This window comes from Aethalodelphis obliquidens, unplaced genomic scaffold (assembly GCF_003676395.1).
Source record: "Aethalodelphis obliquidens isolate GAN/ISIS:26980383/991018 unplaced genomic scaffold, ASM367639v1 scaffold18, whole genome shotgun sequence".
NCBI classification, from domain to species: domain Eukaryota; kingdom Metazoa; phylum Chordata; class Mammalia; order Artiodactyla; family Delphinidae; genus Aethalodelphis; species Aethalodelphis obliquidens.
Genome location: NW_020837962.1, coordinates 1163269 through 1178189, shown reverse-complemented (window position 1 = coordinate 1178189; position 14921 = coordinate 1163269). Strand labels below are relative to the sequence as shown.

The window sequence follows — 14921 nt, the reverse complement described above, 5'->3', positions numbered from 1 at the left end:
CTCAGTCCCCACATCAGTACTTTATTCCCTGCTGAAAAAGCTCTTAACAAAACACCTCTTTTCCATTTTAACACAGCACTATGTTCTCTGGTTATCCCCCAGTGTTCAGAGATATTTATGTCACATAAATATGTTGTCTCATTATTGCCAGAGGGCTCTCAATTACAACTTGCACAGATGATGAAGCATCAATGTAATGACTTAATCTTAGAGCATCTCTTCCCTTTGAAGGCCAAGCAGGTTCTTTAGCATCTTTACTGAATGAGATTGTCTTTAAGTACTGCATTTTTTGCTGCTTTTAAGAAGAGACAAATATACAGCAATAGTCGTAAAACCATCTCAGCCTTCGAAGTATTCATTCCTCTTTCTTTCAATTCCCATTAAGTAAATACATTGAGCTGCTTGATAAATAAACCATAGATTTTGGAGGATATTTGCCTCTACAGATTGTTACCAATCCCCAGCCTCACTGGCTTTCTGTGAAGAGAAAATTAATTCATGTAGTAAAGTGCTTAGTAGAAAATCGACACCTGCAGTGGGCTCTCCGTAAATGTCAGTCCCATCCCTTTGGGGTTGCCAAATTTAGCAAAGTAAATTTTAAAAATAGAGGATGCCCTTGGGACTCCCCTGGCGGTCCAGTGGTTAGGATTCGAAGCTTTCACTGCAGGGGACACGGGTTTGCTCCCTGGTCAGGGAACTAAGATCCTGCAAGCTGTGAGGCCAAAAAAAGAAAAATATAGGATGCCTATTTCACTTCGAATTTCAGATGAACAGTGAAAATTTTTTTAGTGTGCCCCAAATATTGCACTGGGACATACTTACACCAAGAAGTTATTCTTTGTTCATAGGAAATTCCAAGTTAAGTTGGCACCCTATATTTTACCTGGAAACCCTAATCTCTCCCCCCACCCTACTTTCCTGCAATTTTCTCCAATTTTGCTCTATTTTTCTCTCTAAAAAGTTTGGTTAAGGGAATTGTGTAGGAATCATTAGGGAGATTTTCTTTTTTTTGCGGTACGCGGGCCTCTCACCGTTGTGGCCTCTCCCGTTGCGGAGCACAGGCTCCGGACGCGCAGGCTCAGCGGCCATGGCTCACGGGCCCAGCCGCTCTGCGGCATGTGGGATCTTCCCGGACCGGGGCACGAACCCTTGTACCCTGCATCGGCAGGCGGACTCTCAACCACTGCGCCACCAGGGAAGCCCAGATTTTCTTTTTTTCATAATGAAGACCACAATTTTCTCTAATTTAGGCAGGAACTCGTTTTTGGGGTTTTTTTTTTTAAGCACTGCAAATACAAATCCTTCCCACAAAGCCCATAGTTTAGTGCCTGGCACATAATTATGCTCAATGAATATCGATCAACTGAATGAATGAATGAAAGATTGCCTGGAAAAACCGATGGTCCTGATCTCAGTGTGCTGAGAAATGGGTAGTTTGATTTCAGCTAATGTGATCAATTGCTGTGAGAGGAGATCAAAAGGATTACAGAGAAGAAAGGCATGAATAATGGCCTTCCAAAGATGTCCATGTCTTAATCCACAAAACCTGTGAATATGCTATTTTACACGGCAAAAGGAACTTTATAGATGACTCTTAAGATAAGGATCTTGAGATGTGGAGATCACCCTGCATTATCCAGGTAGGCTGAATGTAATCATAAGGGTCCTTCTAAGAGAGAGGGCAGGTGGATCAGAGTCAGAAAAGACTATGTGACAATGGAATGACAGAGAGAGAGATTGGAAGATGCTATGCTGCTGACTTTGAAGGAAGGGGCCATCCAGGAATGCAAGGGGGCCTCTAGAAGCTGGAAAAGGCAAGGACATGGATTCTCTTCTAGGGCCTCTGGAGGGAATGCAGCCCATGGACCCGTTTTTTTTTTCCTTTGGCTGTGCTGCGTGGCATGTAGGATCTTAGTTCCCCAACCAGGGATCCCTGCAGTGGAAGCATGGAGTCTTAACCACTGGACTGCCAGGGAAGTCCCCATGGACCCATTTTAGACTTCTGACCTCCAAACCTCTGAGGACAACAAATTTGTGGCAACTTGTCACAGCAACAATGGGAAAATAATACAAGGGGAATGTAAGTAATAAACAAAGAAAGGTGCGTGCTAGGAGCCTGCTTAGCTGGGACAAGTCTGACAGAAAGATTTACTTGGGACCAGTAACAAGCACAAGGAGAGGGGAGGGATGAGAATCAGCATACGGACGGATAGAAAGGGTCAAAGAACACAGAAATTGGCAGATTCCCAAGAACTGAAGAGAATGGGTGTATTAATCTGCCCTAGGGCTGTCAGAACAAAATACCACAGACAAAGTGTGTTTAAAAATATATTTTCTCCAGTTCTCTGGGCTAGAAGTCCAAGGTCAAGGTGTCAGCTGGTTTGGTTTCTTCTGAGGCCTCTCCCCTTGGCTTGCACGTGGCCTCCCTCTCACCATGTCCTCACATGATCTTTCCTCTGTGCATGCACTGCCCTCGTGTCTCTTTGTGTGTCCAAATTTCCTCTTCTTATTAGGACGCCAGTCAGATTGGATTAGGGCCCATCCTAAGGGCCTCATTTAAAAAATTTTTTTAAATTAATTAATTAATTAATATTTGGCTGTGTTGGGTCTTCGTTGCTGTGCGCAGGCTTTCTCTAGTTGCGGTGAGTGGGGGCTACTCTTCTTTGCAGTGTGCAGGCTTCTCATTGCAGTGGCTTCTCTTGTTGTGGAACATGGGCTCTAGGCGCGCGGGCTTCAGTAGTTGTGGCACGTGGGCTCAGTAGTTGTGGCTTGCGGGCTCTAGAGCACAGGCTCAGTAGTTGTGGCACAGGGGATTAGTTGCTCCACGGCATGTGGGATCTTCCCGGACCAGGGCTTGAAACTGTGTCCCCTGCATCACCAGGTGGACTCTTAACCACTGTGCCACCAGGGAAGTCCCAGGGCCTCATTTTTAACTTAATCACCTCTTTAAAGGTCTTATCTCCAAATACAGTCATATTCTGAGGTACCGGGTGTTAGGGCTTCAACATATGAATTTTGGGGGGACACAATGCAGCCCATAACAGTAGGGTTGACAAACTGAGGAACAATCTACGATATAACTGATTAGTGCCCCAGATTGGAGACTAAGGTGATCTATGACAATTCAATACAAGGCAAAGTGATCCAGAATTGAAAGCCAGTCCTTGACAAAGGACTTTAGTGGGACAATTGGCAATAGTTTGAATAAGGTCTGTAGATTGGGTAATAGTATTACATCAGTCGTTCTGAAAATTGTACTATGGTTATGTAAGATGTCAATATTGGGGGAAGCTTGGTTGAAGAATATATGGGAACTCTGTACTATTTTTGCAAGTTTTCAGAAAGTCTGGAATTATTTCAAAATAAAAAGTTAAAAATCAAAAAATTAATAATTAACTAAAATAGGGTAAACAAATAGAAGAGAGAGGGAGAAAATGAGAATGGAATTGTGTGTGTGACAATGAAGGAAGGAAAAATAGAGGAAAAGAAGCAAAAAGGAACTGATTTCCATGAGATCAGAGGTTACATCTGCTGTTTGGGTTTCCAATGACCCCCTGCTTTTGGGACCTCAGCATATGATTTGGGAGGTAATATTCATTGAGGCACAGACTCTGAAAAGAAGGCAGTAGCCCCATTGAATCCCACCTCACATTCATGAAAGGCCTGAAAGTTTAACTTCTGACATTGTCTCTAAAGACTGTTACATAGTCAGTGTGTGTGTCGAAAGTGTGAATTCCTTGTATGTTAAGACATTTAAAATACACTGCCATCTTGGTAACTGAGTTTTGGTATTCTGCCCACACCACTTTTTTTCCCCAATTTTCCCCTTCTTCTTTAACCTTTTTTGGTTCGTTTTGAGATATAATTCACATACCATACAATTCATCATTTTAAAGTGTAATTAGGGACTTCCCTGTTGGCGCAGTGGTTAAGAATCCGCCTGCCAGTGCAGGGGACACGGGTTCCAGCTCTGGTCTGCAGAGCAACTAAGGCCGTGGGCCACAACTACTGAGCCCGTGCGTCACAACTACCGAAGCCCGTGCGCCTAGAGCCAGTGCTCCCCAACAAGAGAAGCCACTGCAAGGAGAAGCCCGCGCACCACAACGAAGAGTAGCCCTCGCTCGCCGCAACTAGAGAAAGCCTGCGCGCAGCAACGAAGACCCAACGCAGCCAAAAATAAATAAATAAAAATTTTAAAAGGGTCTTTAATGGTTTTCCGTGCAACTGTTACCACTATCTAATTATACAATAGTTCATCACCCCAAAAAAGAATCCCACACCCGGTTAGCAGTCACTTCGCATCCCCCCCATCGCCCAGCCCCTTAAGTCTGTAAGGATTTGCCTGTTCTGGACATGACTTGTAAGGGGTTAATGCATATGCGGACCAGCAGTATTTCAAAAGCTCAGCCTCCAGGATCGCCAGTGGCCACGGGATTGGTCGGTGCAGTTGAGTGTACGCGGGGCGCCCAATCGCCTTCGAGCGTGGAGAGGAGGCAGGTGCAGGTGGCGGGAGACGGTGCGCCGGTGGCTGGGGGCAGAGGGCGGAGGCCTGGGGGTAGGGGGTAGGGGGGCAGGGGGCGGTGGGCGTGGCCCGGAGCTGGCGGCGGTCCCTGGCCGGCGCCCAGGGCACGGGCATGGCGGGCTGGTGGCGGGAGCTCCTGCGCACCGTCCGGCGCTACCCTTGGCCCACGAACGTGCTGCTCTACGCCGCGCTCTTCTCAGCCGGCGACGCGCTGCAGCAGCGGCTGCGGGGCGGCCCTGCTGACTGGCGGCAGACGCGGCACGTGGCCACCGTGGCCGTGGCCTTCCACGCGAATTTCAACTACGTGTGGCTGCGCCTGCTGGAGCGCGCGCTGCCGGGGCGCGCGCCGCGCGCCGTCCTGGCCAAGGTGCTGTGCGACCAGGCGTTCGGCGGGCCGGTGTACGTCTCTGCCTTCTACTTCGGTGAGTAGCCGGGCCAGGCACCTGGGGGCCGGAACTGGGGGACTGAGGCGGATCCGGAATTGGGGGACGAGAGGCAGGGGTCGGGGTTTCAGGGGCTGGGACCAGGCAGGAGGCTGGGGCTCTGGGGGCCGGGGACCGGGGCTGGAATCCTGGGGTGGGGGCCAGGGTTCAGGGGGACTGGGAGGGTCTGGATGAGGGCCGGAGGTCGAGGTGCGAGGGTCGAGAAGTTTGGGGACCGTGGATTAACAGGATTGAGGGGAAAGAAATTGAGGGAAGGTTGCCGGGGAGGCCAGGAATTAGGGGGCCAGGTCGCAGTTCGGACGCTGGGTTGCCCGTAGTCTGGGGCTGGAGGTTTCAGGGGTCCTGGGGCGTACGTAGGCCGGAAGTGAGGAGGCAGGGCTGGGGATCCGTTTTCCCCTGATAAAGGTCCACGGGAACGTCGAGGAGACCCCAGCTTGCTACCATGTCAGCTGTGAGCCCCGTGACCATGTTGTGGGGCGGGGTCTCCTTTCCACTGGCGGGATACTCCTTTTCAACATACAAACAAAAGGTGAGGGGATTCAGGATGGTGCGGGTAGAGCCGGTGGAATCTGAGGTGCGGCCCGGTTCCCCTCAAAATGTGTGCTCAGGGCGGTAGTGCTGATTTTGTAACAAGATTTCCCTGAAGGGGGTCCCATCCCCATATCAAAACCCACAGAAAATGTCAGGAGACCTCGGACCCCTGCCATGAGAGGACTGTGTACCTGTGAGGGTCTGGGGAGCCCCCTCCTCAAAAAGTCCACCCTGGAGCCTGAGGGCCTGACTTTGGGAACCTTTCTTAGCGCCCTAAATTCTAAAAACAATGGCAAGGGCTCTGTGGCCTTCATCTTCATAGCGTTTTCTATTGCTTGGAAGGGAGTGGGCAGGGGAGGGGCACCCGATCCCCTAAGAAAATTCAGGGGTCCTGGGCCTGGCCTTGGCCTTGGAGATCACAGATCCCCCAAGGGGTCTTGTCAGTGGCTGTTGGTGCTTTCTTCTAAACTGTGTTGAAGTGGTCAAGTCACCACTTTGAAGGAACCTACACTGCCCCTTGGATCTTATTTTGGGGGCCACAGTCACTCACAAACTCCACAGGAAACATGCCTGATGCAGTGCCAACCACATGGCCCATGGGGTCATTGAGGTCAGGGGATAGAGGACCTGAGACCAGGAGCTGCCTGATTTATCAGAAGATCTGTCTCTGATCCCAGCGCGTGACTTCCAGGCCAGATTGGCAAACAGGTTCCTCATGCCTGTTACTGCAGTGCCCTTGTACTCTGGTGATGGGATGGAGGGTTGGGGGCTGCTGGCATTTGGGAGTCATATTCCTATCTAATCCTCAAACAACCCAGTGAGGCAGGTATTGTTATTCCCATGTTACAGACAAGGAAACTGAGGCTCAAAGGGATAAACGACCTGCCCGAAAGCAACACAATCCATGTCATGGTCTTCATCTCCCTGGGGAATGTCAGTGTTCCTGAAACCAGAAAGATGCTGCAGTCACAGGGCTGCTGGGGCCTGTGGTTCAAGCCCGAGGCCCCTGAAACCGATTCCTGCCCACATTGCTTCTTTGTTTTGCATTTCAGATTTCTGGGCCCTGTTTCCCTCTCCTCATGTTAAACTGAAGGGGGAATGGTGGGAAGGGGGTGGGTTGGATGTTTGTTCAAGGCACTTCAGACTTGGAAATTGCCTGTATCAGATGTTCCTTTGTGCTGGGGCTGCCTTGGGAGGTAGAATAGTTGTGATTGAAAGGTCTGGCTCGGAATCCACACCTGGGTTGGACTTGGATCACTATCAACCTCTCTGAGCTCTTTTCCTCCTCTGCAACTCCATCATCCTTAGCTGAGGGTTAGGAGGGTCAGATGAAAGAAAACACATCAAGTGCTTAGCCCTTAATTAGTGCTGGGTAAGTGGAATACTATTACCAATATTGGGCTCCGTTTTCTTACCAGTCCTGTTCTAAGAATCCCCTGCAATTGACTAAAAAGATTTTATTTCCCCTTCTTCCTAATCAGAGTTGGAGGAAACTTTTTAAAGCACTGTCATTTTCCTAAAATAGGAGGGTTTTGTCCTTGTTCCCTGACTTCCTTTTCAGGGTTGTTGAACGTCAAAGTTTTTCGGATGTTTTTAGGAAGTCTGAACTGGTGTTCTGCTTTCAAATTCCATTTAGAAAGCCTCTTAGATGGGAAATCTGCAGTTGCTAGAATACCCAGAGTCCAGCAGCCTTTTTGTAAAAGAAGGAAATTAAATTTTTAAAATTTTAAACATTTCACAACATGTTTTGAAGGGAGAGAAGAAAAGTCACCAATAGTCCCACCATGCTAACACTGAGGTTTTTGTGAATTCTCTAACAGATTTTAAAAAAATAATCATTCTGCTATAACTCGGTACCCTGCTATTCTCAGTTCATATTTATCATCACTTTAAAATTTACCTAACTTTAGAATGGAGATTATCTTTTGTTTTCACTGTTGGGTCAGACGGAACATACTGAGTTAGTGATAGTGGTGGTTACCTTGCATATTGGAATAGAAAACTTGAACATGAGCTGTTATACAGTATTCTTCGTATTAAATCTTTTAAAATTCTTTTGGTGTGTGTTTTTTCAAATAGGTATGAGTATTCTCCAGGAAAAGGATGACATATTTTTGGACCTGAGACAGAAATTCTGGAATACATATAAGGTAAGACAGACTTTTGAAAATACGACCAGGATCTTTTTGTATCTTTTTAACATTAAATACATTTAAATAAAAATATTCTTGGGTTTCCCTGGTGGCGCAGTGGTTGAGAGTCTGCCTGCCGATGTAAGGGACGCAGGTTTGTGCCCCGGTCTGGGAAGATCCCACATGCCGCGGAGTGGCTGGGCCCGTGAGCCATGGCCGCTGAGCCTGCGCGTCTGGAGCCTGTGCTCCGCAACGGGAGAGGCCACAACAGTGAGAGGCCCGCGTACCACCAAAAAAAAAAAAAAATTCTTAAATTAGGGCTCCAGTTGGTTGGCACAGGTTACTATATTTTGACAGATCTTAAATTTGTTTTGATAGTTGAATGAGAAGCTTTAAGAGTGTCTATATGTGTCTCTGAATTTTAGTCAATGTTCACAACGATTTCTGACATTCTTATATTTATTCTTGTTAGTGATCACGGTGATTTTTTTGGAGCCAAAGAAGTTATTGCAAAATAGGAATAGTAGAATGTGAGTGGCTTAATGGAATCATTCTCACATTTAGAGCTGATGTTTCCAAGTGTGCATTCTGCTGAGTCCCTATGAAAGGAACCTTCTTGACATCACAGAGGTATTTACAGAAAAGGAAGGTGTTTCCCAGGGTTATCCTGAGGCTGGAATCAAGTCACCTCTTGCCCTGTTTGCTCAGTACAAATATATATATGATCCAATCCCACAAATATCTATTCATTTATTCAATGAAGATTTATTGAGCAGTGTCCTCAAGACCTGGCAGAGTCAGGGATGCTTTCCATCTCTGGCCTAGTGTGATTCTATTAATGACAATGTTTGATTCTATTTGATTCTATTAATGACAATGAGGTGAATTTTCAGGATTCCAGAATATACACAGCCTTGTCTAGGGCTCCACATCTACTTAATTCCTGATCAAAAGCAGTGCCAAGCCAGCCCCAGCCATCCCGCCACCCTCACCCACACCCCCAGCATCTTCTGTTGAACTATTCTGAGCACGAGAACCATTATCACCCGCTTGGTGGTTGAAGGCAGATGACAGGGAGGGTGGAAGCCACATGCTGCCGAGCCCCTCCGGGGGGAAAAGCATTCAGAACTCTTGTTACTTCTCTTGAGGCAAAAGTTATGGGCCCATGGTGACATCCAAATATGATTTTCTTCTGCTTTACTTTGGGAAAGGAACATTTATACATTTATACGAAGAGCAAGCCAAGCAGAGTTGTAAAAGAAAGGGGCTTTGACCAAGGATTTGCAGATATTTCAGATTCTCCTTCTTTAATGAAGACATACAGGCTATCTTCATTGGGTAGAAACGTGGCGACTTTTACACACCTTTTTAAAAACAGTGGTTCTGGGATTTCCCTGGTGGTCTAGCGGTTAAGACTCTTCACTCCCAATGCAGGGGGCCCAGGTTCGATCCCTGGTCAGGGAACTAGATTCCACATGCTGCAACTAAAGATCCCGCATGCGGCAACGAAGATCCTGGGTGCTGCAACTAAGACCTGGTACGGCCAAATAAATAAATAAATATTTAAAAAAAGAAAAAAGCAAAACACAACAAAAACAGTGGTTCCAAATGAGTCAGTTGTATCTATGCCCTTGAGAAGAAAGAGGGTACCGGCAGTCTGATGTCCAGCACCATTTGGGGACTTTCCTGAAGATCTCCCATAACAAGAAACTATCTGCTAGGCATTGCACTAGGTGTTAGCAGAAGATAACACAAAACATATATATATATAGATATATATATAGAGAGAGATATACACGCACACACATTGCTACTGTCTTTAAGGGACTTACAATGTAGTGGGGTAGATAGACAAGTAAATAGACAAACATTAACCTCAATGCCAGGAGCAGTGCTCAGAGCGTGCAAACGGGTACTTAGCACAGCATGGAGATGTAAGGGTGCGGCTCAAGGAAAGCTTCCGGGGGCAGGTTATGCCTGAGCGGAGTCTTAAAGAACTCAGGGGAGTTAGGCGGATACCTGGGGCCTTTCCAGGGGCAGAAGGAGCCGAGGAAGGAATGCATAAAACACTGTGGTGTACCTGTAAGGGAGAACCTACAAGAGATGCTATTCATAGAATATAAAATATGAATTGAGGAACAACTGCAAATGACTTTGGATCTTGGAAGGTGTTGAAGGCCATGCCAAGGATCTTGAACTTAAGTGATTACTGGCAAGGGAGACCAGTTAGAGGGTTACTGTGACCAAGTTCACGTAAGAAATCATGAAGCAGTGGGCAGAGGAAGGATTTCAAAAATACTTAGGAGATAGAATTGGTAGGTCTTGATGATGGATTGGAAGTAGGGTTGATGGGCAAGGACACATCTACGGTGACCCATCCGCATTTACTGGGTAGCGCGCAGCATTCTGTAAGCAAGAGCCCACTTTTCTCTCCCAGTTATTTGTTTATTTCTCTGTTATCAGTAGGGACTCAGGGATTCCCATTTTTTCGATGGTTTATAACTCATTGCTGTGTTTAATTATTTTTGTTTTGCAAACGTCCCAGACTTGGCCAGTGAGAGTCGCTTCAAGCTGCCTCCTATTTCCTTGTGAGAGTCCCCCCATCTTTTTTTTTTTTTAAGCCACTTCCTTACTTTATATCATAAAGATAGATGTTCTAGGCTCATCTTGTACCTTGTACCTGCCCTACTCTGGCCCTGGAATCAACCATTTCTTTGAGGAGTCCTTTTTCCTTTTTGTGGGGAATGGCATGGGAGACCAAGATCTGCACACTGAGTGGGGCTACATTCTGAAGAAAAAAAATTGCCATAAGAAGTGAAGCCATGTTTGGATGCGTTTTTCCTAAAGTAGTAAATTCTTTTTTTTTTTTTAATAAATTTATTATTTATTCATTTATTTAATTTTTGGCTGTATTGGGTCTTCGCTGCTGCACGCGGGTTTTCTCTAGTTGCTGAGAGCAGGGGCTACTCTTCGTTGCGGTGCGCGGGCTTCACATTGCGGTGGCTTCTCTTGTTGCAGAGCGCGGGCTCTAGGCACATGGGCTTCAGGAGTTGTGGCCCGCGGACTCTAGAGCACAGGCTCAATAGTTGTGGTGCACAGGCTTAGTTGCTCCATGGCATGTGGGATCTTCCCGGACCAGGGCTCGAACCCATGTCTCCTGCGTTGGCACGCGGATTCTTAACCACTGCATCACCAGGGAAGCCCCTAAAGTAGTAAATTCTTAAATGAGTATACACTTTAAACTTTAAATAGCTTTTATTTTAAGTTTATTATAGAAACTTTAGAAAATAAAAATTAGTAAAAACAAAAAAAGAAAAAATAATACCACCTTTATATTACTAGTGTAATACCACTTGTAAGGACTATTTTAAAAACCTCTAGCTTTTTTTTTTTTAAGATATAATTTACATACCAAGATCTCTATCTTTAAAAAAAAATCCATAATGATGACTCTTTTGTCAGAATGAACAGGTTAAAGCCTGTTAAAATAAATCCATCTTTTTTTTTTGACCACACCACGCGGCCTGCAGGATCTTAGTTCCCTGACCAGGGATCAAACCTGGGCCCCACCAGTGAAAGCCCCGAGTCCTCACCCCTGGACCACCAGGGAATTCCCACAAATAAATACATCTTAAAAGCTAAACTTATTCTGTAGCATGAAGTAGTTAGAATATATTATTATCAAATCACCATAAAGAACAGTTTAGTCTAGAGTTTTAAAGATTGATGATCCTGTATTTTATCAATATTTCTCTTGCATCATTTGCATGGGCAAACAGGAAAATTGCAATATATAAATATGTGTTGTGGACTTCCCTGGTGGCTCAGTGGTTAAGAACCTGCCTGCCAATGCAGGGGACACGGGTTTGAGCGCTAGTCCGGGAAGATCCCACATGCTGCGGAGCAACTAAGTCCGTGAGCCACAACTACTGAGCCTGCATGCCACAACTACTGAAGTCTGTGCACCTAGAGCCCGTGCTCCACAACAAGAGAAGCCACCGCAATGAGAAGCCCGCATACCACAACAAAGAGTATCCCCCCCTCGCCGCAACTAGAGAAAGCCCGCACGCAGCAACGAAGGCCCAACGCAGCCAAAAGTAAAATATAAATAAATTTAAATAAATAAATATGTGTTGTTATTTTGAAAGCAGTTGTCTTCCAGAATTGGTACTGATTCAGGTAGACTTTTTATTGTAAATTTGTGAATATAATAAAAATCTTTATTCTTGTGCCTAACGGCTGTTTGTACAACTCCTTACCCTCTTCCACTCAAGAGACCATAAGTAGTCTAATTTAATCCGCTTAGTCTGAAATGTAATACCGCGTCCACATTCCACCTGCCTGGTGTTTCTTAATGCTTTATAGAACGAACTGTGTGATCGTTTTGTGCGATTAAAAAGCATCCTAATAAAGTTTCTCTTTATTCCAGAGTGGTCTGATGTACTGGCCTTTTGTACAGGTGAGTTTCAAACTACTTAGAATGCCAACTCATGGGTCTGGTTTATATGGAGCCCTAAAAGACTCTTTCTCTCTCTGTTATAGCTGACCAACTTCAGCCTCGTTCCTGTTCACTGGAGAACAGCTTACACTGGGCTCTGTGGTTTTCTGTGGGCCACTTTCCTCTGCTTTTCACAACAGGGTGGTGATGGTACCTTGAAATCAGCTTTTACTTTCCTTTATATAAAGGGAACAGATGAAGTTGAAAGACCTCCAGAGAAATGACAAGTCAAGAACTCCCTGAAATTGCCTAATTTTTTCCCCTTAAATGCAGAGGATTGCCTGCAGATGAAGTACCCTGCTTACCAGTTATGTGCTCCATTTTGAAGAATTACTGTTCTGTAGACCCGATTGTTTTGTTTTGTTATTGCGGTACGCGGGCCTCTCACTGTTGTGGCCTCTCCCGTTGCGGAGCACAGGCTCCGGACTTGCAGGCTCAGCGGCCATGGCTCACGGGCCTAGCCGCTCCGTGGCATATGGGATCTTCCCGGACTGGGGCACGAACCTGTGTCCCCTGCATCGGCAGGCGGACTCTCAACCACTGCGCCACCAGGGAAGCCCAACCCAATTGTTTTTTAATTAGCAATGATAACTTTCAATTCTATTCAAATCTCCTTTTTTTTATTCTAATCCGAAAGTATTATTGATACTTCTCTAGTATTTTCTCTTCCCTAATACTTTGGTTAATATCAATAACAGTGGCAGAATGGCAGTTTATAATCATTACTATTTCTGGTCTAATATTTTATTGCCAGTTGATTTAAGGAGCTTCCATTTTGATTGTACACATCTCTCTTCTAAAATCTCAGGTTATCTCTTAAACACTTTTGGCTCGGATTACCTTTTATACCAAAAATAGTCCTTATAGTTAATTTCTGTTTACACAGAATTCAATCAGGAATATGGAATAACCAGATTTTCCCCTAAAATGCTGTATAATAATTTATTGTTATGCTAATACTAAAGTTCTGCAAGTACATTTTATGTAAGAAGAAATGTGCACAGTGTATGATTAGTGTTCTGTATAGAGTGTAGTTTACTGATGTCTTCTACTTTTATAGTTTTTAATTATTTTTTTAGTTAATGTTTTTTAGTTTCCAGCATAGTCACTTGGCTAAATATCCCATTTCCTAGATATATGAAATATATAAAATATTTCACTTTTAAAAGAAATAGATTGAGTGAAGTTTCTAAAAAAAATTAATAAGTTTTCTTCTGGAAGGGAGAACTCTATTCCATAAAGTTCCAGGGAAAATGGTTACCCCAAATTCACACTGATGTTATCTTTTTTAAAATTAGTGCTTTAACATAAATCTTTATAGGTAATCTTTAAGGTGTACATGAGAAACTTGATCCAGTTTTTCAGATTTACTCAGTTTTTCTAACTTCAAAACCAGTGGGTTTAACAATTATTTGACTATTTTAAGAAGTTTTAGCAATTTTCACCCGAGAATTGCATCACTATTCTGTTGCTTCCCATGGAGTGCTTCACAGATTTAAAGATGTGAAGCACTGAGATGTTAATATATTTATCTTGAGAATTTATATTTAAGATTAATTTAAGAATGTATGCCTAAATATTTTAAGCATATAATTTATATAACTTGTAATATAAATTTATATGTCATAAGTAAATAACTTTTAAGTGTGGATTTATTTGAATTTAACAGATATGAATATATTTTACATTATTGGGGCAAGAGTAAGGAAATTTCTAGATAGTTTAATTCTAAAATAATTTTTTTTCAGTAGTTTTACAAGTAGTTCATACAACAGAAGAGCTATTTCACAACATATAAGACACGTTTTGTCATTTGAAAAGAATATCCAGAGTAACTATAGAAAGAACTACCTGGCAATCTTTTAGATGAGCTTCAATATTACTTATGGTGGAAGAATAGTGTTTGGGAAAATATTTCAGAAAACGAACCTTGTTTATACTGTCGAGGGGGAAAAGCTTATTATTCATAAAAGTATGATAATCTTTACTCAATAATGTGTTACTCTGTTAGAGAGAATATGTAGCATGTATTCTCTGAATTTTTGCAAATAATACCCTTTTAATTTTTATGCAGGACTACTTTTTTTTTTAGTGTGAGAAATGGAACTCATTCGAAATAATGCAGTGTTTGTTTTAAAATGCTGCTGTCCTTGGTAAAACACGCTCTCAACCTTCCAGTGTTTAGAACAGAGCAGGTGGCTCTTATTCTTCTTCCAGGTTTTCCCATTCATAAGGTTTCTTTAACTTGCTTGTGTGTTGCCACCTGGCCCTTTTTCTGGCCCCCTGGTTGCTCAGGCAAAGGCAAAACCTTTCATTGATTTCCCGTGACAGAGTTGAGGTAGACTGAATTTTCAAAACAACTTGACCTAATACGTGTAGAAAACAAAAGGGAAATTTAGAGGATGTTGAAGCATTTTTTTGAAAAAAGTTTACAGAATATTGCTTTTTGATCCTGGGTCCTGGCATTTGAGGTATTTACCTGTAACTCTAATGGCATCTACCCAGCTTTCCTACTTTTCTGATGCCCTGATGGTCATTGTATGGTTATGCCATTGGCCACCACTACCGGGGAGTTGTCTCCTTGGCCCTGCTACCAGTAAAATCAAGAGTGCCCAGTCCCATCTTTTTGGACTCATGGTTTCCATTTCCAGTCTCAGATATAGGCCTTTTACCCAGATAACTGAAAAATGATTTCTCAGTTCAGGGGAGATCTTTTCCTTCTATACAAGTGGATGCAACCATCCTTACAGTCCACCAGGATAACCATAGTAGATAAAATTTCATAACCCTTATGT

The 14921-nt window shown here is 44.1% G+C and overlaps 1 protein-coding gene and 1 non-coding gene across 2 annotated transcripts; both read left to right on the top strand.

The window, feature by feature from the left end:
• The first annotated feature begins 4634 nt into the window (after positions 1 to 4634).
• Positions 4635 to 12518, top strand: MPV17L (MPV17 mitochondrial inner membrane protein like). Its single transcript, XM_027118299.1, has 4 exons — positions 4635 to 4944; positions 7576 to 7646; positions 12058 to 12087; positions 12171 to 12518. Exons 1-4 carry the CDS (start codon positions 4635 to 4637, stop codon positions 12348 to 12350), a joined length of 591 nt encoding a protein of 196 aa, XP_026974100.1. The 3' UTR covers positions 12351 to 12518.
• Positions 9020 to 9092, top strand: TRNAG-CCC (transfer RNA glycine (anticodon CCC)). The gene has a single exon. It is a non-coding gene; the product is annotated as a tRNA-Gly (tRNA).
• Positions 12519 to 14921: the final 2403 nt, after the last annotated feature.

Bases quoted from the DNA above. Each gene is read 5' to 3' on its own strand.
- MPV17L (XM_027118299.1), top strand. From the start codon at position 4,635: ATGGCGGGCTGGTGGCGGGAGCTCCTGCGCACCGTCCGGCGCTACCCT. The intron at 4,945-7,575 runs GTGAGTAGCCGG...TTTTTCAAATAG, and splicing joins CGTCTCTGCCTTCTACTTCG to GTATGAGTATTCTCCAGGAA. The intron at 12,088-12,170 runs GTGAGTTTCAAA...TCTCTGTTATAG, and splicing joins TGTACTGGCCTTTTGTACAG to CTGACCAACTTCAGCCTCGT.